The sequence below is a fragment of the Drosophila albomicans genome, chromosome 2R, assembly GCF_009650485.2.
Source record: "Drosophila albomicans strain 15112-1751.03 chromosome 2R, ASM965048v2, whole genome shotgun sequence".
Classification (NCBI taxonomy): Eukaryota; Metazoa; Arthropoda; class Insecta; order Diptera; family Drosophilidae; genus Drosophila; species Drosophila albomicans.
The window spans coordinates 21,872,841-21,900,737 of NC_047631.2; the positions used below are offsets into that span (position 1 = coordinate 21,872,841).

General features: G+C 40.6%; 2 protein-coding genes and 1 non-coding gene across 6 annotated transcripts in view; 1 reads left to right on the forward strand and 2 right to left on the reverse strand.

The window, feature by feature from the left end:
- The window catches only part of LOC117574740 (nicotinamidase), a 32,152-nt gene extending 12,415 nt beyond the window's left edge, over positions 1 to 19,737 (reverse strand). Inside the window, exons 1-3 of one of the 2 annotated variants that reach the window (XM_034258677.2) lie at positions 19,449 to 19,737; positions 2,637 to 2,844; positions 1,242 to 1,428 (exon numbers count right to left, since the gene is read on the reverse strand). In XM_034258677.2, coding sequence (XP_034114568.1) covers positions 1,242 to 1,428; positions 2,637 to 2,722 — 273 coding nt within the window. In that variant the 5' untranslated portion in view covers positions 2,723 to 2,844; positions 19,449 to 19,737. Of the gene's footprint in view, positions 1 to 1,241; positions 1,429 to 2,636; positions 2,845 to 19,289 lie in introns of both variants that reach the window. The other variant, XM_034258676.2, reaches the window with a different exon arrangement.
- Positions 18,831 to 18,903, forward strand: Trnav-cac (transfer RNA valine (anticodon CAC)). The gene has a single exon. It is a non-coding gene; the product is annotated as a tRNA-Val (tRNA).
- Positions 19,738 to 20,501: 764 nt separating the features above from the next.
- On the reverse strand, positions 20,502 to 27,595 carry LOC117574739 (plasminogen). Of its 3 annotated transcripts, XM_034258674.2 has the most exons (6): positions 26,880 to 27,595; positions 23,435 to 23,512; positions 21,878 to 23,372; positions 21,340 to 21,450; positions 20,967 to 21,279; positions 20,502 to 20,906 (listed from the first exon to the last, which is right to left on the reverse strand). In XM_034258674.2, exons 1-6 carry the CDS (start codon positions 26,911 to 26,913, stop codon positions 20,748 to 20,750), a joined length of 2,190 nt encoding a protein of 729 aa, XP_034114565.1. In that variant the 5' UTR covers positions 26,914 to 27,595; the 3' UTR covers positions 20,502 to 20,747. The 3 variants fall into 3 exon arrangements, with proteins under 3 accessions (XP_034114565.1, XP_051863477.1, XP_051863476.1); XM_052007517.1 differs by lacking the exon at positions 26,880 to 27,595 and having other exon boundaries at positions 21,878 to 23,358; positions 23,435 to 23,507; XM_052007516.1 differs by lacking the exon at positions 26,880 to 27,595 and having other exon boundaries at positions 21,878 to 23,376; positions 23,435 to 23,495.
- Positions 27,596 to 27,897: the final 302 nt, after the last annotated feature.

Sequence of the window (27,897 nt, forward strand, 5' to 3'; positions counted from 1 at the left end):
AATGTTGCTCAGCTCATTCCGATGTGAAAAATGTGGAAAGCGAAGGAAGCAATGAAAAGGCAGCGAGCAGCAGTAGATGAAGTCAGCTATGGCCTGGCTTCGTTGACTATTCGCACAATAAAATTATTCGAAAAATTCTTTATTTTAATATGCTGGCAATGCGATGAGGGCGAAGGCAACGCGAGCACGAGAGGGAAGTGGGGAAGTTGGTAGCGAGAGGGGGGAAATGGAGCAACGAGCTCACCAAATGAATGCAGCTCCGTTCGCTTTCTGTGGCATTTTATTTGTCACGCGTTTTTATCACTTTACGTGCGGAGAGGCTCTGAGTATTGTGTTTGTATGTGTCACTCTGTTGTCTGTGTGTGTGTGTGTGTGAGTGTGTCTGTTTTTGTGTTTGTATGTGACATTCACAGAATCAGATTATCACATTTGCATACGCTGCCACTGCCGCCGTCGCTTCGTGACAGGGCAGTGGCGATGATGACGATGACGATAGCTGGGCCAAGGAATGAGTTTTTGGTTGTGGGCAAAAACAGGAGCAGCAGCAACTGTGTTTGTGTGTGCAGGGAAAATGGCTTGGGCTTTGGGGGAGTGGGGGATGGGAGATGATGAAAGCAATCCCCATATGCAGACTGGCAAACTCGGCAGACCTCGCAATGTGTGACGTGTGACATTTGCTGTAAGCGACATTTTACCGTCCAACAAGGACTGATCAGGATTGAATTACACACACAATCCGGGACTCGGCCACTTTGATTGCAAACGCTGCGAATGACTGCGAATTTGTGTGCGGTGGGACACCGCTTTATCTTGCTCTCTCTTTCACTCGCACTCGCTCTCTCGCTCTCTATGCGTGTGTTTTGGGTTTATGACGCAGCTTCCGCGTTGGCAAAACGTTGACAAATATTTTATTATCACATTTTATGATTTTATGAGTCCCCGGATATGAATCACTGAGTGACGAGAACCTTACCAGACACACACACACACACACACACATTCGCATGCACACACGCACATGCACAGCAAATACACCGCTTCATAATAGTGGATGATGGTAAAAGCTTAACCCAGACATGGCCCGGGAGATATAGACACACACGTCACACACACACACACACACATACACAGACACGTACGCACACATTGTATAGTATATAATAAGTACAGACACTGAGATTGAAACGTGTGTATGTGTGTGTGTGTGAAGTAGTAGTAGATGAAGATGAAACGCTGCTTACCGTTTTTATCCATTGATTCCAGCAAAATTTAAACTCCTCTCTATCGATGAACCCATCGCCATTTGTATCAAAGACGGCGAATATTTGCTCGAGGCGTTCGTGTGGTACGTCGTAGATGTGGCCCTTGTCGTTGCGGAACAGAGCACGGCAGATTAGCGTAAACTCATCCAGATTCAGGCGGTCATCGCTACAGGAGACAGGTGGCAGAGGCGATGGAGGAGACGGCGGCGGCAAAGGTGAATCAGGCATGAAAATAAACGGCAGGCAGAGCAAGCAAATAAAGTTAGTTTTTCGGGAAGCAGGAAGAGACTCAGCTAAACACAGAGAACGAGAGAGCGAGTCTTAGGGCGCAAGGGTAGAGGATTAGAAAGAGAACAGGAGCGGGAACGGAAGCGGGGAAGGTGAGTTGCAAAAGTTGGGGCCAGTTGCCTAGGGGTTGTTTGTCATTGTAGCTGTTGCTGTCGTTCTTGTCGTTGTTGTTGTCGTTGCCATTTGGAGAGCAGAGCTTTAACTTGCCGTTTGCCAAATGAATGAAAATTTATTTATTTATAGCATACTTTTTGGGGCCTACCATCATCATCCCAGCAGCTGCTTTCAATTCGTTTAATTAAGGTAAAATTAATGCGATTACGTTTATTGATTTGCGTTTTAAATGGATGGCCCTATAAAACTGTTGAAAATGTCAATTAGAATTAATTTATGCAACGTTTTGTCCTCGTTGTGCTTTTATTTCAATTCGTTTTCTCTTTTTTCTCTTTTTTTTTTTGTTTGCTGCTTCTGCTGCTGCTGTACCCCAACTTTGCATTAATAAATTAACTTAGATTTCGTTCTCTTTCTGTATGCAGCTTTTTATGTCACGTTTCATTAATAATTTATGCAAGTGTTTACTGTAAATTTGCAAATTTGTTGGTCCAACCATTGATGCTGTTAATTCAGTTAATTTTTGTTTATTTATGTTTGCAATTTATTTATTTGTTGTTGCAACTTTTACACTTTTGCCAATTTGCATAAATATGCGTTATTTTTATAGTAATTGATTTACTTTGCGGTCGCCGTGTACCAAATTAAAAGTTGAGAAAAACCGCCTTAAATCTAATGTGCCACAATGTTATGTAATAAAAAATGTTTCATAGTTTTTTTCGTTTTGTTAGAAATAGTTTTAGTAATTTTACGCGGCATTTATTAATTAATAAATTAATAGAATGTTAACTTTTGGTCATTTTATGAATAGTTAATTGAAATTGACTTTTTTGTATTGTTAATTTATGCACTAAACAGACCGTTAATTAATTTTGTTTGGTTGCCTTTGTTTGCATATTATTATTATTCAAATAATTATTATTATTTATTTAGCCGTTTTCTGTTTGTCGTTCGTCACAACATTTAAATACGCACCCATCCTTGTCGAATGCCGTGAAACAGGCGTCCATTGCTGAACCGTTCGAATCGTCGATGACAATTGGCGGTGTTGGTGAATCCATAACTGCGACAACGTTGCCAACGTCCAAAACAAAACAACCTGGCTGTCTGCTCTTCGAGTCGTCGTCGTCGTCGTCGTAGCCTCTGAGTTTGCCACTTAATGAAGCCCGCAGCAAGCCACCAACTGCAAGTTAAAGTGAAGCCATCAATAATAACTGTTGTTTTGCGCGCGCACACACGTGAACCTGAACCTAAATGTGAAATGTGAACGTGAATCTGAATGTGAACGTGAATGTGAATGTGAATGTAAATATGGCAACAACACCCACCCACAGTGCACCCCCCACGATCCTTAGAATTAACTCTGAGACTGAGACAAGTTTTTGGGGCGTCTTCCACAGCTTACCCGCTCAGCTTGAACGACCGCCAGTTACTGAACCACATTCATTCGCCCGTTTCGATGGTCGTCGTCTTGCAATAGATTTATCGAATAAACAAAGCGCCGCCCGCACCTCTCGTCACCCCTCTGTCATCGAGCTATTGTCATGGCGACGACGTCATCTTGTGGTTTATTTTATTTATTTCATTTCACGCCCAACCCACAAACCAAAAACCCAGCTCCCCTCCAAGCCCCGCTCTCAACCAACCAAATAGTCAGCGAGCTCAGCGAAGCGAGCGGCTTTTGTGGCTGCGCCCGTAGCGATTACCTGGCGGCATTTTTCCTAATCAAAAGTGCGCATTGTGTAAGTCTATTGTTGTTGTTGTTTGTGGAAATGCCTTTGCTAAAAGCTGCAGCAAAGTTTCAACTTCAGTGTAAGCAGTGAACCACCCAAAAAAATGCGGGCTAAAATCCTTCATTGCAATTTTGATGGAGCTGATTGTCGGTTATTGTGAGCCCAATCGCGATGTGTGAGTGAAGGCGGTTTTAAATGCGTCAAAAGTACAGTTGTGCACGTGCTCACACACACTCACACACACACACACACACACTGACACACACACACATGGTTGGCCTGGTTTCTGCTATTGGCATAGGTTTCCTCTTATTTGACTTGATTTTTTTGGAGTGAGTCCCACTGAGTTAACTTCCCCTTCCGTCATTCCATTCCTGAGGTGAAATCAAGTTCTTCAGCTCACGCTGACTAACAAGGCCAATTGTTGGCATGTTGACGGGCTTTCAACTACCATTTCTTCATGTTATCCACAATTTCGACTTGGTCTCCATTAGACGCTGGAGTGACAATGCGAAATTAAACAGTTGCTGCACTATAGCTTGACATTTAATTGATGGACTTTTTTAGGCACACAATTTCTGCTTATTTTGTGAAAGAAACGAATCAACTTTGTTGCGATTATTATACTCGCTACCCATAGAGTAGAAAAATATTATAACTTTAGCTAAAACCGGCTGCATTGACCATCTGGCATATTTTGTACTTTTTAGTATATTTTAAATGTGAAAATATGTATATCCAAATTCCAAATAAAGTCTTCGGTATATTTAAAGTTTGTTCAGTATATTAAGTTGGTATATTTCAGCGTATTCGACAGTCGAGCTCACTCGACTGTAGATTTGTTACTTGTTTGAGTTCAACCAGGACATAAAACTGTCTCTCCATAAATAACATTCTGTTCAATATGTCTCAATCATTTAAATTCCCCTAAATATCGTAGAAAATTCACATAAATTCTACTTTTTTTCGGATGAAAAGCAGCCATATTGCATATGGTTATATTTGCATATCTAAGACAGAAAATTGTCTCACTTTATAAATAAGATGTAGTTCAATACTTTTCAATCATTTAAAGTTCCGTAAAGTTCATATAAATATTACATTTTAGATTATTTATATATATCCATATATCTGAGACAAAAAACTGTCTCTCCAAAAATAAGATTCTCGCCAATATGCGATAACCATTTAATTTCCCTCAAAGTTCATCAAAATGTTTCACAATTGTAAGAAATGTTTTTTTGTATACATCTAAAACATTCAACTAAATCTTCATAAATACGATTTATTTTAAAATCGTTAAATTATTTAAATTCCCCTAAAGCTGATATTAAATTCACATATTTTCTATTTATTTTGCGATAGGAAAAAATCAACATTGTATAGTTTTATATTTGTATAAATAAGATAGAAAACTGCATCTCTTTAAGACATGATAGGATTGACTTAAATGCCTTTTTTTCATTTTATTTTCTGATGTCGATATAAATTTCAAGTTTTTTCTTATTTTGTAAAAGAAAAAAAATTGTTAAGGTTTTTTTTATATATAACTAATTCAGAAGACTTATCTCTCCATCTCTTCTTTTATATAAGATTTAGATAAGCTTTAGCTCCATACCGTTCAATCATTTAAATTCCACTAAAGTTCTATTTGAATAATTTTGTTTTATGTATTTTTTAAATTGCTCCCATTGACTGCAATAAATTCTATGGCAATGGCAAGGTATTTTATTATTATGATATTCAGCTGGCTTAATTCTTGATTTTTGCTCCTTTTTTGCCATCCATCTCGTATCGGTTGCTAACCCCCAGCTGTGGCCAGTGTGTGTGTGTGTGTATGTATGTGTGTGAGTGCCACAAAGCCATAGATTTCCATTTAACTTAAAGTCCTAACTCAGCCACAGGCTCTAAGCCGAACGTTGCTTTTGTCGTTCCTTATTTTTTTTTTTTTTTTTTTTTTTGTTGGCTTTGGTTTTTTGTGTGTGGTGCGTGTGTTTGTTATATTCACATGACTCCGACATATAGGAACTAATGCGCATTAAATAAAGCAATAAATTTAAATTTATATGTATGTTTACTTAATATTAAAGATTTATGCACAATATGTTGCGGCAAACAGGCAGGCAGATCAGGGCCGAGTCGAGGAGCAATGTGCAGAGCGCCAACTGCAGCCGGTTCATAGGTAAAGAGAACTAATAAAATAAAAATATAGCACAACAAATGTGCCAAGCCGGGGACCAACGAGAGAACAAGAACAAGCCGGGCTCATGATTTATGCTTTGGCCAACAAAACTCCCTTTCTCTCTCTCTCTATCCAACTCCAGTTCCAACTCCATCTTCTGGCAGTCTCAAAGCATTTGCGGCCCGCATGAATCAGAAGCCGCAACAATTCACAGAAGGGCCAGGGACATAAAACCATAAATGATCATTGCCAGGAAGTTACGAGTTAGCTTTTAAATTAGTTTCACTCAGAACACTTGTTCTTTAATTCACTAAAATTTTTCGCCCGCAAATAAACAAAAATAACCGAATAACAACAGAAAACAAACAAACAACAAACAATTTGACTGGCCAGAGTCTACGGGGCGTATGTGTTATGTGCTTGCTTGCTGTGTGTGTGAGTGTGTGTGTGTGTTTGTAGGTTGGTTTTATCTGCTGCTCTGTGGCCATACAATAAAAATGCGCATAATTTCGCTTAGCTCGAGAAAAGTTTGTCCAAATAAACTTAAGTACAACTCCCCAAGGTAAAGGAGAGCGGGCGTCAAGGAAAGGTTTTGGTCGGTTGTGAGGCGGCTTGAGTATGACTTTCAGGCGCCGCTTCGCTTTATATGCCAAACACTAATTGAAAACTATTTTTGGAATTGGCGGCGGCGAGACCCTCCTCCACCTACACCCCGGACTCCCCAGCGGCCTACAGTCGACAGTCGACAGCCGTCAGCCGACAGTTAGACTTCGAACTGGCAACTCTTAACTCCCAAACTGCCAACTCCCAAGGGCCCTTTGGGTTAATATGTAAATGGAGGATAACGCGAAACGCGCAAAACTTTTGCTGCGAAACAATTTACGCGGCATTAAGCAAAACGCAAGCGCACACCTTACCAACAGCAACAACAAAAAAAAGAGCTACCAATTTTTTTTTTCCTTTCTTTCGGGGGGCTCCAATTGTTTTCGATTAAAGTTGTCGACGTCAAAGTCATTGACTAAATAAAAAGCATCATAAAAGTGAAAGCAGTTATACTGCGACTCCCGCCACCTTCGTTGCCCGCATCAAACAGCAAAAACTTTGACAATTTGGCAAATAATGAAGCCCGCACGTGTCTAAATTGTTTGCTACAGCGTCAGTTTCAGTTTCAGCTTCAGCTTCACCGTCAGGTGGAAAGCGTGACACAGGTCAGAGGTGAGGTCGAATCTCTTAAACTCAGCTGCTCAGAATTGTATTCGCAATACCATATCATTTCATTACTCACTTTATGACAAGTAGTTACTCAACTAAGAGATACCCTTTATAGTCTGTTATGCCTTTTGAACTGCTTTGCGAGGGTGCCGCAAATAATTATATTTAAAGTATTAGAGCAAGTAGATTGAGCAAGTGCACCGTACGCCACGGGGAGCAACAAAAAGTTTCATTGAAATATTATCACAAGTTGCTAAAACTGCAATTATGAAGTCAAGCGAATGTTCGTGTAGCTGAAAGCACTTCGAAACTACGTACAATAACAGCATATGGAGTACTCTGGCTGGCAGTTATTAAAAGGAAAAATAAATTAAATTGTCTGTACATAAAACTAACTTTTTGGCATCATATTAATTACAATTTTCATTTAAAGCTTTACAAAAGCTTCACTTTTGAAATTAGTTTTAAAAGTGGAAGCATCAACAAAAAAAAAAAAATAAAAAATAATGAATGGCATTTTAGTGTTTGTCATCGAAGGCTCTCAAGCAGCAATCAGTGCACCGAATCTTTTGAAGAATTTTAGTGCTTTCTCATCAAGGCTGTCGCAAAAACTTTAAGCTGCCAAACATAACTCAACAAAGGAGCCAGTAAGGTGAGTTTTTGTGGAGTGAGTTGAGCTGAAGCGGGGAAAAGTCTTGCATAATTTGCCAGTAGCGCCCTGAAAAGTAAATTACCGCCTAAGACTTCCTGTTGTTGTTGCTGTTGTTGTTCGAGCTGGAAGGGGGCGTCAAAAGTGGCTTGTCAAGCCGGGTGGGATCAGCTAATAAACCACGCAACCCGCACCAAGTCAGCCAAGTCAGCAGGCGGCAGGCAGCACCAAGGCCGCAGCAGAAAGTGGGAGAGAGAGAGAGAGAGAGAGAGAAAGACAGAGTGCACACAGGGCGGGGCAGGAAACAGGCGCTAAGTGGCGCGGCGCATTTAAAAGCAAACGCCTCGAGGTCGGGGCTCAATTTTGCGATATGGAGTACACGGGATCGGAAGAGGAGCAGCGAGGGGCGAGGGGCAAACGGAGTTGGAGGCGGAGACGGGTTTTTGGCTGGTAACGAAGCCAGCCATCAATTGAATTGCCAAAAAATTTAGCAGCTTCTGTTAGGCCAGAGCCTCAACCCTCAACCCGGCGCGTATAAAAGGCTTTCAATTCTTTTTTTTTTTTCTTTTGTATTTTCTTTTTTTTTTTTTTGCAGTTGAGTTCTTTCGGGGCCTGCTTAATGCAGGCACGTCAGCAGCAGTAGCAGCAGCTATAGAAGAGGAGCAATAGCAGCAGGACGACATGGGGCAGACATTGATGGATACGCAAAGAGCGAGAGAGAGAAAGATGGGGAATGAAAAGCGAGCGAGCGAGGAATGCCACGTCAGCAGCTGCCTTTTGGCTTCGCTACGTTCACATTCACGTTCACGTTCAACTTGTGCCTTGTGGTCTGCCATTAACAGTGCCTGCTTGCAGTAGGTGTCAGCCGGTACCTCAGTTTGTCAGTCATTCAGTCAGTCATGTCAGTGTCTCTCCTCATGTGTGTGTGTGTGTGTGTGTGTGTGTGCTTTGCCAGCTGCGTGCTGGCCTTTTATCACTTGTTAGTATCTAAAAATACGTGGCGCACATGCCGCCTTTCATTTCATTTCATTTGGTTTCATTTCATTTCATTTCGTTTGGTTTGGTTTGGTTTCGCTTCATTTTGTTTACCTGCTGCTGTGCGCTTAAATACAAAATGATAAATTGCCATTTTGACGCAACTGGCAGCAGCAGTTCCTTCTTCATCTCCTCCTCCTCCTTCTCATCCTGCTGCCTCCTTCTAACACCTTTTGCAATTTTTACCTTCGCCTTGTGACCCTGTGTTCAGCGCAGCAGAGAAATTGGAAAAACAACGTTGAAAATGAGAAAAAAAAACGTAAAGTAAACTCTGCGAAATGAACTCGATGCTTCAGAGCTCTGGCCGCTGGCGAGGATTGGACGCGAGTTGCACAAGTTTAGCCCTTGTCCTCGTGCTGTACTCGAATATTGTTGGTTATTGCTGCGCCGCTTTGAAAAATGTTCACGTTCCGCTCCACTGACGCTGATGCAGAGATAACAGCAAAAGTGTTGGGCTATGCAAACACACACACACACACACACATACACAGACTCGTTCGCACTTTAGGCACAACAACAACAACAACAAAAAACCCACGCATGCAGCTGGCGAGGAGAGAGGCTTTTGGTCTCGGTCTCGTTGTCGTTGTCATTTTGGGGGCAGATACTCGGTACCGTGGTACAGATCCTGAATCCAGATACGGATGACTTTTGGGTCAACGGTCAGCTCGCGTTTTGCAGATCAAAATGTGCCCCAAAGAAATGTGTCGCAAGTGCCACAAAGGTAAATTGAATATTGCCCATTTAATGGGTAAACCTTTTTATATACATTTTTTGCATCCCGTTGGGAATTCTTTTCTGTTTTTGTTTTTTTTTTTTTTTGTTTTGGGTCACGTCAACACGACATTAAAATGTTCTCTCTCGCACGAAATGAACAACGGCAACAAAAATTCGAATGAAATGTATAATGGATATAACATAATACATAAACGTACGAGTTTTAGAGCCTCATTAAACGAAACGACGTGTTTCATTTACTCCAAATTACCTGATTAAATAAGCATTTGCTTATACAATAATAAGCAGAAATTAATTAATAAATTACGCCATCAAACGCAGGCTGAAAATATATGATTTTTGTGGTTTCATTTCGAAATGCAACTGTAATTACATTTAACTATAATCGAATATTGCAAAATTAAGTGAAACGATAATTGCATTCCCAATTGAATATTTCTTATAAATCGATCATTAAAATAAACTCTTTGCAAAGTGATTTCGTTAAGTTGTCCCCAACAGACACTAAAGGTGCAATTCCCGTTGAAAATCAAAGCAACTCTATTATCTGAACAACTTGCTAATAACATTATTCAAGTCGAAGTCGAGAAAGTCAGTTTACCTCACTCACTCTCGCACTCTCTCACTCACTCACTCGTATCTCTTTCAGTGCCCATTTCTATCCATTTCTCTTTTGTTGCTCTTGTCATTGACTTTCGTTTTCTGTGAACTTCGCCTGTGGAATGGAAAGAACAAAATCAGTTGACTATTAAAGACATTTGCTTAACAGTCACACGTCTGGCATTATTCCAGAGACGGGCCAAGATAGCGACTAGATACTAGTAAAAAGGCAGAGAGCGCTCTCGAGTGCCATTCACAGAGAATTACCCATAAAATCCTTTAGCATTACAAGGAGCAAGAGCAAGATGCTTATACTAATCTGCCATTGCAGATTATCCCCCGTCTCTATTTGGCACCTCTTTTAGCCCAAATATAAAGAGAATGAAACCAGTCAATTTCCTTTACTGTGTGTATGTTTGTGTGTGAGTGAGAGTGTGTGTTGGCCATCAGTGCAAACGATGCAAACAAACAGTCCAAAAACTTCAAATGGCAAATGGCGCACAACTTCATTTAAAAGGCATTACGACAAGCATTTGCCCCAAATAGCAACAACAACAACAACAGACTAACAACAGCAACAACAGTTTGCACCTTTTTTGGCAAAGCGACGCTATAAACGTTGGCCACATTAGCATTTTTTATGCATTAATGACAAGCCACAAAAATGGACACATCGTCATGCATATGAATGAAGCGGACCAGTGTGTGTGTGGTTCTGTAAAAGACGTGTATGTGTTTGTGTGTGAGTGTGTGACAATAGACACTAAGCCTCAACACACTGTGCGAGATCAAAAAAAAAAAGAAGAGAAAAAAGATGGGAGTGAATGGAGTGCGAAACGGAGAAGGCGGACAGCAAAAAAAAAATGGCAACCAAACTTGAAATGATTTTGACAAACTGCGCATGGTTGTCGCTAGATGGCGCAATTGTTGATAAGCGCTTGAAATTGCGGATGTTTTGAATAATCGATGTTTCCTGCTCTTTCAAATTCGATGAGTGTGTGTGTGCTAGTGTGAATGTGTGTGTGCTTGGTTGCTGGCTATTTGCGTTTGCTGTAGCATACTTTTTTGGGACCGATGCGTTGATTTTTCACAATAAATTTCAATTTGAAACGCTCGCTCTCTCTCATTTAGCATTCATATGCATCAATTTCACGTTGTCTGCACATTTTTATTTGCCAATTAAAATCATCCCTAGGCATCATGCTACCTATCTGTTGTCTGTCTATACTTTGCTGCACTCTCTCTTCAAACAGCGGCAAATTGCACTGCATTTAAATACAAATTGTTTGCATTTTTTCTCCTCACTCGCTGCCGCTGCTTCTGGTTGCACCTGCAATGCGAAGGCAAAGCAAGGCAAGCGGGCAAAGGTTGCAAGCCAATTGCACAGTGTTGCATTTAAATTGCACATTGAACTTTGACATTTTGATACCGCTGTATTGCGGCATACAGGCGGCACTTCGATTGCAGTTAGGATAAGACTAGCGCACAAAAAAAAAGAAAAGAAAAAATTGAAGCAAAACGATAAACGAAAAAAAAACGAACGGAAAACAGGTCGTCAGGCTAGGGCAATTTATTGGCAAAATATGCAGGTGAAACGAATCGTAGCTAAATGTAAACGAAATGCCAGTCAGCAGCATACGGTTAAGAATGGTAACTATCCATCCAACCATCCATCCATCCACACACACATACACACACTCATTCTGCTTGCTTCTCACACCTCAGAGGCCGCCTCCCCTGGCTGAAATGTGTTGCTGTTGTTAGGGCACGTGTTGTTAGTTTACGTTATTGATTGCGTCATGAATTATTGAAAGATTGCAGGCAAATGGCAGCAAAACGAGCGACGCTGCATAGATGCAGGTCATGCAAATAGAAGAGGGGTTGTTCTGCGAATCAATTTCATCTATAGTTCAACTATTTGCAATCATGAATCACTGTAGCAGGTCATGCGATTGCCAAGGCAATTCTATGAATTGATTTCACCAGAGAATCGCTTGCCGGCAAACAAACGTAAGTGCAAAGTGTGGTCCTTGAAAGTGCAATCACTAGAGTGTTCTTTGCATCCAATTTTAATCTAGTTTCAATGACTTAAAACTGCAATTTCTACGAAATTTATTAAAGTGAAATTTGTTCCGAGAACTGTGAATAAATCAACAGTAATTTCAAGATGCTTTTGCACTCAAACAGCGGAAACTTCAATACGGGTTCAGGCATTTAAAGAGAAAGAGCCTTAAACACACACAAGTCCCACAAAACACACACACACAAACACACACACTCGGAGGGAGTAGATAAATGGTCAACAGTAAATGCAGGTCATGTACTATTTCACCTTTTCTCAATGGGCGTATAGGACTTTGTCCGGCGTCCAATTTGATTTCAATTCCGATCCGCTTTAAAATTGCTTGCACAGGATACACAGGACACATGAATAGGGTCAAATAAATTAAGTAGCTTAGCTAAAGACAAAAGCCTGACTGCGTAAGCTGCCTAAAATCGAAACCAAAATAAGCACAAGTCTTGCAGTCTGGCTGTCTGGCTCTCTGGCTGTGATGGGTCAGGGCCGAGCCTAAGGCTCCCAATCAATTCAAACTAAGCCAGGACAAAGCTGAAAGCAGCCAAATAAAAATGAAGGCTACTAGATAAGCGGAACCCCAACCAACCAAAACAAAAAATGCCCACCATAAAAAAAAGCGAACTAAAATAACAAAAAGTGGGAGTAGGTAAATGGTGGCAGATACTGCTAGATTGATAGATTGATTGACTGATTGATTGATTGATTTAAATTAAAGGCATTAAGCGGCTGGCCATCTAATTGAATCGATCAAGTGCAAGGACACGGCAATTGTAAATTGCTTTATAGCCAAACCAGGAGATGCCTTACGAGTATATATAGCCTGGATGCCTTGCTGACACAGCCGCCTCCTCCTGGCTGCCTCCTACACTTCATCGTAATGTCATTTCGGGCAGGACACTTCATATAACATCCCGTCATCGTCGTATTTTATGACACAAACAGGCGTTGGCTGAATTTACGTCGCCCAGAGAGTGCTCTGGCACACCAAATAAACCAACAAATCAATTTGCCAGGTGCCTAGGCCCAGAGCTCCCCATTCCCCCCCTCCTGCAATCCTCCGCAATCCCTCAGCCACAACCAGAAGCAGTGCCAAACCTAACCCCAAACCCAAACCTAAAGCCAATGCCTTAGACGGTTGTAGTCGGTAGTCTGGGAGACTCGTTTCTCTATCTGCCCGGTACGTTTAGCTTTATTTCACTCTTGGTTGAGATTTATGAGCCAAGGGCGCGTGAGCTGGAAAAAAAAGTGCCAGAGCAAATTGTTTTTGCTCTGCCGGCGCCAAAAGTTGCGCCTTGGGCCACAGCTATAGCTACAGCTACAGCTACAGCTTCTGCAGTGCTTGGGATTGGGTTAGAGGTTTAAGGAGTACTAGACTCGAACTGTAGCTAAGGGCAGCCAGGAGAGGGGAAAAGGACTCTGGCTGACCAGTCAGCATTTATTATTTATAATAGTCGCTCGGCTTTGCTTTTTGCCTGCCATTTAGTTTGCTTTGGCAACCTTTTTTAATAGATGACAGAACAGCCGAGTAATGTAACCCACCCACACCCACACTCATACTCACACACACTCACACTCACACACAATCTCACACACTTACATACAGATACATTGGTTGCTATCCGGCAAGCAGTTTGTGCCACATTCAATTGCTCGACCGGTTGGTCGCTTGGTTGGCTTGGCTTGGCTTGGCTGGGGGCTTGCTTGTTGTTGCTATCAGTAAACATTTTATTGTCACACACTTGGCACAAATGGGTCGCTGGACGGTTGCTCGACTAGTCGACAACAACTACGGCTGGACGGGACTCATAGATCTTGCTGCTATACGGCAATCACAGCACAAAACAGTCAACAACAACACGTGTTGTGTTGTACTTGCATGCTATATTCTGTTGTTGCCGATATCTATACCCTTTCACTGAGTTTTATGGCAACCGAATGAGGTAAGCTAAAGGTGAGCTCTTCTCGACTATAGACTTTAAAATCAAACACTTAGTAATGGACATCCAAAAAGGTTATTATTTATTAATTTATTACAGTTGTTTATTATATAATGTGTAGTACAAAAAAATATATATTGTCTGCAGACAAAAGTTTTCATCTGCTTTTTAATTTTCAATTCATTTTAGTTTTATCCATTAGAGTTTAACTAAAACTAAAAACTGTATGAAAGCCTTATATAATAGATGTAATAGATGCATCACAAAATAATATAATATTTATGAATTCGTTTTGTAAGTATTTCAAAAACAAATCTATTTTTGTCCAAAAATATGTATTTTATACACCTTATAAAGTTAAGTCCTTAATTCGATAAAGAAACCCCTATGACAACTTTTTTTTTATATTCAACCTCATATCTCTTAAGGTTTACTCTATTTAAAACAACAATAAAGTATTGCATGTTAATGATTATAAGAATAATTACAAATATTATTTGAAGTAACTGTTAAAACAGTATTCTCACTATTAAATAAGTATTAATATTCGTGGATATATTCACAAATAACATAACCATTTTCAACTAAAATTGTATATCCTCTAAAGATTATCCAATATATATGCTAATATTAATAAAAAAAAGACTATTTCAAATTGCAGTTCAAACATTCAAGTATTTACAGTATGCATTGGCCAATTTATTTGTATGCTAACGAAGTGAACACAAATATTTTTATGCTGCATTCCAAATTGCGTTCATTTCCCAAGAGTTTTTCTAAATTCAACTAACTGATAAAGTAATGGCTCATCATATTCGTTTTGTGTGCACTTCGCCCATCGATTTTCCATTAGTTAAGAGCATTAAAGCTTCGACAACTTGTAAAAAGTTTTTCAATCTGCTTATTTCTTCAACATTTCTCGTTTATTTTTTTTTTTTACTTTTTTTTTTGCAACCGTTGTAATTTTGTGCTGAGTTTCTTCTTGTTGCCTTTTGCTTTTTATAGTCCGTTAAGCCTTTTTGGTCTTTTGACTTATTGGTTTTGTGCTGCTGCTGCTGCCATAGTCATGGGAAAGGGTTGCTGAGTGGCAAGGGGAGGAGAGATAGAGAGAGAGAGAGAGAGAGAGGGAGAGCCCACACAACCCTTCGGCTGGCTCTTTGGCTTCGTTGGCCATAACGCAACAACGGATGGCATGCGTTTAAACGAGCTCAGTTGCAATTGCCGCTGGTCGTCCTGTTTGTCCAGTTCAAACCGCCCACAAGGCTCACACGGCTGCCGCATGGATTCGGAATGGATCCGGTGTGGCGGAGGCGGAGGCGGAGACTGGAGGGAGGAGTGGCAACAGCAAGCGGCGTCTGTTTGTCATGTCCACTGGCCTGGCCTTGTGTATCCTTGTACACTGTTTGTTTACAAACGGGCTATACACACACATACATGCATATAACGAGATATACACATATACATATATGGCCAAAGATAACACAGTCTGTGCAACACAAGAAACGAGCGGGGAGCACAATGGGAAAGGTCGCTGTGTAGGCGACGGCTGTTGCACAAAGAAATGGCGCCACCGATTGTAGCAAGCGAAAATATCGCGTTACACATCACACCATCAACAGCAGCAGCAGCAGCAGCAGCAAAAGCAACAGCAAAAGCAACTCTAAGTAGTCTCAGTCGCACTTGTATCACATTTAAATTGATATAAATAACGAAACATTTTAGCCAAAGAACCTTTTGATAGCTGAGCAAACTGATCTATTGATTTAGCTTGAGAATGTTATTTCAAATTGAGTTGAATAATTTCACTGGAAGGGCGTATTAAGCAATTTCCATTTGTTGGCTAAATAAATAAACTATTTGAAACTCTTTTTCTTGCAAATTCGAGCACATTTATTCCTTATCAATTATTTCTTTAAACTGTTAAATAAATAAAGTGTTGAAATTATTTTGAAAGCAAATGTTAAAACATTTATTTTAGTGCAATTATTTCTTTAAAACACAAAGTAAGCAAACTATTTGAAACTCTATTTACCTTCAATTTCTAGCTTATTTAATAAATTCCTTAAAATATAAAATAAACTATTGGGCATCTTCATTAGAAAAGTCTTTTTTTAATAAAATTTAATTGAATTCTCTGTGCTAAAATGGTAAATGAATTGGAAAATTTGCAACATTTATGAACTGTTTTTCCAAGACCCAACACTTTGGCTCAACGTGTTGGCTGTTTTAAGTGTTCGTGTTAATTAAGAAAATAGCTCGATAAGTTAATATTTAACTCAATAAAGAATTCATTAGCTGCACACTTGTGTATCCTGGAGGAACTTTATCTGCTGATTACGAGCATTGCCCCGTTGAACTCAAAGCTCTCTCACTCACTCACTCACTCTCAAGTCGAAGCAATTATTGTAAGTTTTTCGTTTCCATCTGTTTTCGGTTTCACTTTAAGTGCTGCCGCCTTGTTTTCAATTAAATGAACACCAGGGCCGAGAGAGAGTTGGCCCTACATAACACACACACACACACACACATACACAGAGCAAAACCCGTTGTATTACCCGTGACCCGCAATCTGCAATCCACAACCCGCAATTCCGCCGTTTTTCGCAACCCGAAACCCGTACAAAGCTTTAGTCAAAGAGTGCGACAAGCTTGGAGGAGTACCAAAGGGGGCATTGGGGAGTTTTTGTTGGGGTTGAAAGGAGAATGAGAACACGCCCCAATCGTTGCTTTCATTATTACAACGCTGGCAAATACAAACAACGATGAAAATTGTTGCCGCAATATTGAAAATGCGGCGTATTTGGTTTGGATTGGCGTTGGTCGCGCGTCGTTCACTCCAGCATGTTATCCCTTGTCCCTCTGTTCTCTGCCTCCGCCTCTGCCTCTGCCTCTGCCCCGGCAAAGTAGCTTCCATATGCGAGTACAAATTGAGCAACAAACCTCCGTTTCGCTCTCTGCCGCCGCCGCAAAAACCCTTGGCAACAAAAACAATCGGCAGCAGATTAAGTTCATGCCATGTTGCAGTTACAGTTACAGATTTTTGCCATTTGCCTTCTTTTCTCTTTTTTTGTGCTGTTTCAGTTTCGTTTTGTTTTAGTTTATTCTTTTCTTTTCGTTTTTGGCATATTCATTTCTGCACATTTTCTGTGCTGTAGCCCAAAACAAATGTTGCCCGAAACCGATTTTCACTATACTCATATATGCCACACACTCATCCAACCCGCAGCCTCCAGTCGAAGGAACGTTCCACCCACCCCCCCGCTTCCTCCATAACCAAGACCAACAACAATCCCAACCCCAACTACAAAGTGAACCCATTTGAAACACCCTTTGCGACTCTTTTTCGCTTGTTCTTTTCAGGATCATTGGCAGCGGGTATCGAAACGGGGTATTAGGGCGTCGATGGGGACAGGAAGGGAAACTAAAGGATGGGGGGGACGATGAACTGGGGGTAACGTTGCGAAAATATGTCACAGCATTTGTTACACATTTTCGGGTCAATTTTTTATTGCATCCTACATAAGCCACCCACATGATTCTTGTCGCAGCTGTTGGCAACGGCCCCCTTCCTCCTTCCTCCTTCCTCCAACACCGACTCCGCCTCCAACTCCTCGATCCCGGTCCCGGTCCTGGTCTTGCCCCCTTTTGCTCCTTCGCATGTGTCGTTGACACTGGCTTGTCTTTTAGTTTTTTTTCAATTAAAATTCGTTCAACTGTAAAATCGTAAACAGTTTTTGTCCGACCTCCGCGCCAAACCTAATGCTCCCCCGTTGCGGTGTGGGGTTAAAAACGGAACGGAAAAAAACACGCGAACGTGCAAAATAACTGCAAATTAATTATGCACAACAAACGACGACCCGCAGCCCCTCAGCCACCTTCCTGTTCCCCACACCTACACAAATCCAATGAACGCCCAGCTGCCCCTTAATTGTTGCTATAATTGTTGTGCAGCGCCCCTCCCCCCAAATCCACTAGAAAGTCAGGCCAAGCCAAGCCAAGCCAAGTGGCACACCCAGTCACGATTGTGTTCTCTGTGCCGCTTCATCAGCATAGGCGGCAAATTGTGTGTTGTGTGGATTGAGGGGAAGAAAGGTTGGGGGGGAAGTGGAGGTGGAGGGACGACGGCAGGCCGAGCACAATGCGCGACCAGTTTGGCAAATGTCGACCGCAAATTAATTTACAACGTAAACTGCAAAATTGAAAATTATGTTGTAATTACTCAATTCTGACGTTTTTCCCATTGACCCAAATTTATGGGGCCAGCCCACAGCAGTCGAGCAAGAGCAAGAGCAAGAGAGAAAGAGATGGCTGGCCAGCTAACTCAATGTCCAGCACAGCACAGAGCAGCTTAGCTCGGTTCAGTTCAGTTCAAGTCAGCTCAACTCAGCTCAGGCCTGCCCAGCTAGCCATATCTCCCCATTCAGCTCGGACTCTTCTACTCGGGCTATGGCTCAACCTTTTGTGCCAATTTAAATGCGTAATTATAACGAGTGCGAGCAGTTACTCTGAATCGTTCTGGTGCTGCATATTAATTGTGTGCCAGCAGCAGCAACAGCAGCAGCAGCAGGAGAACTGAACCAGGAGGATAAAACGAAATCTATGCAGGCCATAGAACAGACAATAGGAATTTTAATTAAGGATCAGCGTGGGCAAATTTATTTAAAGGTGGCCACCTCCTCGTCAACCTTCTGCTGCTCTGGCTCGGCTTGGTAATCTGTGTGCATGTTTCCAACCAGTCAGGCATTTCTCAGTCTCCACACAGCTTTCTCAGCTGAATGCCTCGAATGCTTTGTGACCACCCGCCTCGCCCCACACCCCCAATCTACCGGCAATTGTGAACCAATTGAAAGTGGGCGGTCAGACCAGACGCCAATTAACAGTCAACGAAGCAACGTGTCGGGGAGAAACTTGACAAACTGAACCAATTTATAGGTTACGCTCAGAAGATTGCCAACTATCAACCTACTGGGGCCTATATGCTGTATTAGCGCGGCCACCTTCAAGTTGTTTCCGTAGTGTAGCGGTTATCACGTGTGCTTCACACGCACAAGGTCCCCGGTTCGAACCCGGGCGGGAACAGTTAGTAACTTTTTGCATTTTATTTTTTCTTGCAATTAGAAGAATAATCGACGCACAAAATACCCAAGGTAATTGTCATAACAAATTAGTCATTAGTTTTTCTATTGAAATTTTCAAATGGTTTGCCCACATCATGCGGTTATGAGATTGTGAAATTTGACTTTAACATAAAGCACAACGTAAGCATAAAGTTTAGTTAAGTTTAACAGAAAAATGTTAACAAAAAGCTTTAAAAGCTTTTGCAAGACGCGTTTACACCGCATGTATTCCAACTGTTGATTTAATATTATTCATATTTATAAATTATATACCAAAAAAGTATAATCTTTGTTAATCAAAATAACGCTTTAAAAAAATGTAGATTGAATTTGATCAATTATACTGACTTTCTTCAATAGTTTCCATTATATATCCAGAAAATTCTAACGCTCTTTTGCCCTTCTGACCTCTGGCACAGCACCAATGAGTAAGCGTATTTTTTTCTCGTGCGCTCTCTTCGCTTAGCAGAGAGAGCTTCCACCAAATGTCTCTCTTGACGCACTTACCACGCGTTCTATGTACACGAAAAAAGCTTTTGGCTTCCAAACAAAACACACTGCTCTCGTCTTATGCACGGCGGCATTAACGAAATGAAAATATTATCACACGTAATACAAATTCCGGCAAATTGCTACTGTAAATCTTCTCTTCGTTCTAGTACTCCATATAACAATATTTATAAACTCGTTTCTCCCCGTTTATTATCAGAGGTAATTGTGCACTTCACTGAGCTGGGCAGAAGAAAAAAAAACGCGCGTTACCGGCAAAGCTAAGCAACACCGCGTCCGTCAGCTGTGAGAACGCTTCGAAAACTAAAAGGGAAACCAATAAAGCCAATGCAATGCGAACAATATCTCGCGTGGTGATTCCCTTTTAGACGTTTCTCCGCGGTTCGTTGGCAATGTTTATTTACATTTTTGAATAGCTGCTGTGTCAGGTATTTCCGCTGATATGATTGAAGGGTATGTTGATTTAATGGTCAAAGTGATTATTGATTATAGCCTTATCTTAATACACAAGTAGTTTCCGCATACTAATTGGAAGTTGAAGATAAGCAGAAAAACATAGATGCCCGCAGCATACACTGCTTGCACACCTGCATACTAACTGCAAGCAGTGCATTTTGCTAGCATGCAACTGCATACAAGTTATCTCTACAAATTACTCATTTCCATTAGATTACATATTATTGCGAAATTATCCAACTACTATATGAGTTACATTGACATTTGCTAGTTCATTTTATTATTTTTTATTTATTATTTATTATATTCGGACCATCCCACGGAGGTGCAACAATCTGATCCCATTCCATAGAGCCGTGCAGGTGCGAAGAGAACTCACGGATACTACAAAAATGTTTGAATTACATTAAATTGAATTGCAAACGTTTCTATTACGTACTATCGTTTATAAAGAATATTAAAAACATCACGAAATTGGTATAGAATCCTTGCTTCTAATCCATTCTCAACGACTGACAAAGTACAACTAAAGTTTTGAGTTACGAAGTTGCCAATTTGTAATGAATTTTTCTGCATTACTTATAGATTTTACGGTTTTTAAAATTGAATTTTACACAGGTGTTTTTTTGTTTTAATTTACGATTAAATAATTTACACAAAAATGCTATACACAACTAATATGGTAAACAATTGGTTTTACAATTTGCTGGAGGATTAATAAATATAAACAGCGACAGCGAGTTAAATATATAGATCAAGCGAGAGTAAGAGAGAGAGATAAAGATCATTAAACGTATATAGACTAGCGCGTAAATAAACCTAGCTACAGTTAGTAAAAACTTAATCTCGCGTATGATCACGTATCCAATCCAGATACTCGGTGACGCGAGTGTAGACACCAGGATAGCCAGGCTCGCCGCACTTGTTGCCAAAGGACACGACGCCCAGTTGGACCCAGTGCGAATCGTAGCGCATCATCAGCGGGCCACCAGAGTCGCCCTGGAAGTGAAGAATAGCTTTAAAAATGATCCAAGATATAAATATGTGTTCTATGCTTACCTGACAAGCATCGACACCGCCATCCGAGTAGCCGGCACAAATAAAGTTCTCATTGATCGGCTGGAAGTAGCTGCGATCGCAGTCCTCATTACGCCAGATGGGCAGCTCAGCCTGTCGCTGACTGGTCGACTCCTTGCCACCGTAGTAGGTGGTGCCCCAGCCAACGACTGTGGCACGACGTCCAGGCAGTCGATCCTTTGGTGGCATGCGTCCAGCTCGCGGCAAACAAACTGGTATCACATACTTCGACTTACGCACAGGTTTATCGAGCACAAGTATTGCAATATCATTATAGAAACCAATGCGCGAGAATCTGTAAAGCATCAAGATGTTGACTAAATGCACTACCTATATTTGAAATTCACTTATTTACCTTTCATGTGTGCGCACTTCTTTGACAGCGAAAGTGACGGGATCGGAGGGCTCGGCATCCGTCGAAAGATCAATATCGCCCAGACGCACAGTAAACTGACGTGCCGCAAATCTGTAAGTAAGAAAATGTTGCAGGAATTGAAATTAGTGAAAGAGATTTTCCATTTGTCGTTTAAATAAATATTTGCAAAAGTAGAATCATTTTGTTGTACTTAATTCTGCACTCTAGAAGCAAGTTCAAAAGCCACTTGTCATTCTCAAAAGTACAAAAAGGAATATGCAAGAAATATAGTTTTGTTTTATCGCACTGCTATTTCATAGTTCACAGCTGTATTTAAAATTTAAATTTCATGTACTTTAATCTTTTCTTTTAAGTAATTTGTATTGATAATATTTCAAATCTTGATAAAGTCAATTTTGATAATTTACTTCAATCAATTTGTTTCTAATCAAATAATTATTGATAATGTTTTGAACATTAGCAAACCTATCAAAATTTATAATCACTATATATTCCCAATCAAGTACTTAATACTTACGGCTTTTGTCTGGAGTCTCGCGTGCAATGCGCCGCTGTCAGAATGTATTTGGTGCCAATCAAGGAGCCGCCACACCAGAATTCCGTACGCTTCGGGCCGTGCAAAAAGATGGCCGCCATCCAGGGCCACTGGCCATTGGGCGCCTCGACGCCGCCAACAATGCGACCCGTTGAATACTCTTGCTGTCCGCACTCATCCGGATCGACAATATTGTTGGCAATCTCATCCAGATCCTCGGGCTCCAGTGGCACCTCCGTGGTTGTGGTTGTCGTAGTTGTGGGCGGCTTCTTTTGCGGTATGAGCACTAGACCAGCTGTGGGTCTTGTGGTGGGTCGCGCTGTGGCACGTGTTGTGGTGCGTCTTGTGGTGGTGGCCACTGTAGTGGTGCTCACGGGTGGCTTGGTGGTCAGCCTCAGAGGTCGCTGTGTGGTCAGCACTGTAGAGCTTTCGGAGGTGGCCGAAGACGAAAGCGGACAACAGACGCCGGGCACAAAGAGACTCTTGAAGCAGAGCGATTCACGCAAGCTGCTCAGATTAAGAAGTAACGCTGGACAGCTGCTGAGATCCTCACAGCGACCTGGACGACCGCTGGGCGTCTTGCAGTAGTTCTCTACATCCTTTGCAGTGCCCTGGTCATCGCTGGCCAACGCCAGTTGATCCAGTGGGCGCAGTGTGGTTGAGCTGAGGATGCTGTTTGTGCTGCTGATGGCGGAGATTGTGGTTGAGGTTGTGGTCCGTGGTGTGGTTGGTATTTTGATCTTTTGCAGTGATTGAATTTGGGTTTGCGATTGTGCTGTTGTCAACTCTTCGCTGGGCTTCTTCACCTTCTGCTTGTTCTTGTTCTTCTTGCGCTTCTTCTTCTGCTTGGTGTCCTTGTTCTCCACAAACATTGGCTTCGCCGGAGTCTCCTGTTGTCCAATGCGTTTTGTGGCCACCTGAATTGCACTCAGATTTGCTGGCTTGCCAGCGGGCAGCAAACTGTTGGCAGACAGTGTTGTTGTCGTATCCAGAATCTTGCCAGAAATGCCAGGCAACGGCTCCGACTTGCCCAACGGCAAGGAAGTTGTTGTTGTGCTCAACTCAGCGATTGAACTGGAAGTCGAGCTGCCTTCAGCGCTGCTGCTGCTGCTGCTGTTGCCAGTGGAGTTATCTGTCTTAGACTCTTGTCCGCCACGCGTCATGTCCACCAGCATGTGTCCCACTGTGTTGAGTGCGCCCAGTGTCTCAGAGATGCGATGGAAGGTCGATGGCGAGAGCAGGCGAGGCAACGATTCATTGCTGCTTGCATCGCTGTTGCCCTCACTTTGCTCCTCATCACTGTCATAGTACTCGCTTGAGCCCTCGACATCATCATCATCCTCATCGTCATCATCGTCGCTGGCATTGCTGTTGCTGTTGCTGGCCGAGTTGCTCGCCGAGAAGCCGACGTACTCGGAGTCATCCATCAGCTGTCGCCCCAGGCGAGCGTCGTGCAAATGTGGCTGAAAGAAAGACGCTGCCTTAATAGTTAAAGTTATGAATGCCCGTGTAAACGAAATTGCAACTTAATTCACTTACCATCATTTGTCAAATGCTGCGGCTGCTCATCGTCCTCTTGGTTCACTTGGCCCTGCACTCGAATGCCAGCTCCCAGTGCTGCAATGAAATCGAAAAGTGGCATTAGTTAAAGTGCAGCTATGAATCACTAAGCGAATTCTTATACTGACAGTTTGAAAGATGAACAGTGAATGTTTGAAAACATAGAGCTTAGGAGTTAAGTTAAGTATAGTAAGCTAGCCAGTTCGAATTAAATTTATATTGTTTGATCAAGAATGCAATTTTTTAAAATCTCTATAACTATCTTCAGCTGAGAAATGGTCAAATAAGATATCCGTTATCCGGTATTATTTCTACAATATATCAAATAAATATACAGAAATTTTTCTGAAAATATACCGAAGATTATATTTGGTATATCGATATAGTATTTCATGCCAAAATACCAAAGTGTACATAACGTAAATATTATATTTGGTATATCAATATACTACTTCATACACAATATACCATAGAGTACACTAAAGATATATTATACATGTCATATTTATTAATTACAAGAACCATGAGGTAAAAATACAAATTGCTGTTTGAAATTCTACAACTGTATTTCAATTTATATTTTTTAATTTACTTGCCTTATCTACACACTAGTTTTCAAGAAACTTTTTAATATTTTTGTACATTGATGACTGCGCCTAATTGAATAGAAAATACCAAGAAATCTGACCTAAGTCAAGTGAATGAAAAAGCAGTGCTTGACTTATGCAAAAAGCTCTTTCGAGTTGAGTAATGTCACAAATTGGCATTACACGCATCTGTGGGCAAAATGGTTTTACAACAATAAACCATATAAATGAGAAAGTATGTCGGTTGTGTGCGTCTCTCTATCTCTGCTCACTGTTTAACTCCGCCCTCACCCTCACCCTCACCCTCTTCCTTGCTCACTGTCCATGTATATCCGCAACTGAAGCGTTTAATGTTTATTTAGTTTTTGCCGTGACATAATCGGAGCTCGTAACCAATGCGAATGACTTGCAATTATTCGCTTTGGTTCCCTCGTCGTAACACAAGTTACAGAGGAATCTTTCAACTTATTCTGTATGCAGAGAGTGAAGCTCAAGGTCGATTGAAGATTTCTCCTCGCATAAAAACAACAACAACAGCGACAACAACAAAAATTGATTATCTCGCACGTCGATTTGGGTTAAGCTGTTACAGTTGGACTCGTATTTTGCTTTTTGTGTTTTTGGCCTTTTTTTTGTTGTTTGTTGTTTTTATTTTCTTATGCGCCGCTCGGTGGCTCATTAACATTTTTCGAGGTGTGCACTGCAACTTTGTCACTTTCACTTGGGAATAAAATTGCCCATACCAATGGCAATGCTTTTTGAAGTTGTTTTTGTATCTCAGTTTGAGTTTATTTTTTTTTTTTCGTATTTTTCTCTACACAATGAAATATTGGCCAATTATACAAAAAAGCCTTTTGCCTCGCATAAGTATATAGAAATGATTTCTTATGAAAAGTGAATGCCCCGCATTGGCAACAGCACTCAGCACCCTTCGCATAGGCGCACAATTGGCCGATTGTTCATGCCAGACTCTGTGTCACTTTCAAAATGAATAAGCTACGCGAAAAAATACTATATAACAATGAAAACAAATATTTTATAGTAAATTTGGGTTACTTCTATGAGAATGAAAATAAAAGCATTTGGTATTGTAGGTTAGTTCTGGTCTGGACCGGCAATAAACTGTATTGGTCAATATAAACAAGTAAGAAAGCTACAGTTGAGTGAGCTCGACTGTAAGATACCCGTTACAAATTGTAAATTAAAGCAAGTATATATCAAAATATTGTACCAAAAATACTAAAAATATACCATTTGGTATATTGATATAGTACTGCATTCAAAATATACCATAAAGTGCAAAATATACCAGATTGTCAGTCTAAGCATCTAAGACCCGTTTTTGCCTATACGTATTTCTTAAATGACTTCTTCGCTTGAATAAAGTTTCTCATTCTGAAGTTTAAAATTACTTTTTAATGAGTGACTGTTAAACATGTTTAAAATTAAATAAAAAATTGTCTATTGCATGTCATCCTACTAAACGACACTTTTATTTTGCGTATTATCTTATAATTATCTTAATCTGGAATTCACAATCGTTTTTTTTTTTTAGATCCAATTCGCCAACAATGCTTTCTTTTATTGTTCAACCAAATATTGACAATAAAAATAAGCTTAAATTCAATTTACTATTCTTTTGTGAAGCTTTTATTTTTCAAACACAAAAACTCGAATACTAAAATAAACCGCAAACAAACGTTTGGAATTAATCAGGCACTCAGCCAGCTGTTTCTTGTCGTAGTATTATTTGACTTGGGCAAACGAAAGTGAAAATCCCGGCTAACCGGCTGGGGAAACCGAATTGTCAGAGCTGCAGGAAAAATTGCAATTGAGCAACGGTCGCTTGCTGCGACAATAAAAATAGATAAAACAAAAAAGCCAACAAAAACAAAAAGCGGCAATAACTTCCGAGGCAACGAATAAACGAATAAATGTATTATTAAATTGTAGACATCGTGAGCAAGAGCCAAAAGCAATTTGCTGGAGTTTGAGTTTGTGCAGCGAACGATGACAGCGACAACATATTTGTTTTTTCATTTATTTATTTATTTTTTTTTTTGTTTTAAGCCAGTTGCATAATATGTATGGATAGGCTGACGTTGCGGTAATACCAAAAAGACACTTACAAAAACCAAAACACGTATGGTTAGAGTAAGAGTAAGTGTTTGTAAATGCGAGTTGAACACAGTAGCTGGACAGCTGCTCGGCGAGCTACAATTTGATTGGCCTTGGACATGTGGGCAATTTGCATTTTGTTCAACTGGTTTCGGAAATTGTGACGTCACGTGGCGGAAGATTTTTGCAGCAGTTGCTGCTGCGCTGTTCGCTGGCTGTTGCCCAAAGAAAGTTGCAGACTTAGTCACGTTTTGCTGTTGGATGCGCATTTTATTTGGCTCATTAAATTTTTGGTGAGAAACACAGACGACAGCTTGAACTTGAGCTTAGGGTTTTCACTTTTATAAAAACAAAAGTCGCTCAACTATGTAACTATATACAAATATGTCTGTCATTAACTTAATGATAAATGATAAGAGATCAAAGTGTATCGGGTAAGTGTTGAAATAAGTTTAATCATCACTTGGTTTATTTTATGGTATTTCGTCTTAAATCTCTGATCATTTAACATTTAACACATGCAATAAATTCAAGTTCGTTGCCTAAGTCTTTTGTTTTGAGTGTGAGACCAAAATCCGTAAATTGGGAACATCCGTACATTAGCACAAATTAACAATAATAATCACACCGACACACGCACACTCAGATGATAAATATTACAAAATACTTTCAAAATATTTAATCATAGATTTGTGAATTTTTATTGTTGGTATACGAACCTAGGCACAACAAGAAATATGCACTTAAATGCATTTCTTTTAATCCGATTGACAATAAATTTTATGCAATGCACAAATCACAAAACATTTGCAATAGAAATTTGGATTTGTTTTTTTTTAGAGTTGGTCTCGTTTCTGTTTATTGTTATTTAACACAACTCAACGAAGCGAAGGCGACAACAACGAAGACGTCGACGGCGACGACGACGACGACGAACTTAACGAAAAGTCACGATACGATGCCGAGCAAAGACCAATGAAAATGAAAGTGTTAAGCGCCGCGTTATAAAAAATGTTAAATAAAAAAAAACTCGTACGTTTATTTTTTATGATTTCGTATATATATATTTTCTGATTGTGATAATGTTTATGAGCTGTTAATTGTCGCGCAGCTCGTTGATTAAATGTAGTAATATTTATTTACAAATTTATCTGTTTATTTATGTACGCTTCGGCACGGTTGCGAAATCAGCACAAATTACGAATTACGTATACGCAAAAAATTCAATAAACACTTTTAGATTTCACTGGAAGTTGGCAACAACACAGAGATCTTGGGCTTGGTAATTGTTGTTGATTTTACACTCAAACTCAGTTGCATTCGGTAACTTTGAAAACTTTAAATGGATTTATATATATTTTTTGTTGCTGGTTGGTTTTTGCGCCTGCGCCGCAGCTGCTTCCGTATGCCGTTGCTGCCCGAGTTCGACTGAAATTGAAACTGAAACTGCAAAAGACAAAACGACACAACAACGACAGCAACAGCAATAGCAGCAGCAGCAGCAGCTACAAAAACTACAAGAGACAGACACAACAGACAATTTACGTCTTGGCGTCGCGGTCGCAGTCGGAGACGAAGGCAGAGACAGAGACAGAGTCGGAGGCGTCAGGCAGCTTTGACTTTGAGTTTGGGGTGCTTTCGTTTTGCTTTGTGTAAAAGAGTGGGGACTTAAGACCGCGAAGGTAGCGAGCACACCAAAAAAAAAAACACACACACACACAGAAAGAAAAAAAAAAT

What these genes read in the sequence shown, in the direction of transcription:
- LOC117574739 (XM_034258674.2), bottom strand. Translation starts at nt 26,913, where the DNA reads ATGCATTTAAGTGCATATTTCTTGTTGTGCCTAG. An exon ending in GAAGTGCGCACACATGAAAG is followed by an intron (nt 21,280 to 21,339) that starts GTAAATAAGTGA and finishes GATGCTTTACAG; the next exon opens with ATTCTCGCGCATTGGTTTCT. An exon ending in GCGGTGTCGATGCTTGTCAG is followed by an intron (nt 20,907 to 20,966) that starts GTAAGCATAGAA and finishes CTTCACTTCCAG; the next exon opens with GGCGACTCTGGTGGCCCGCT.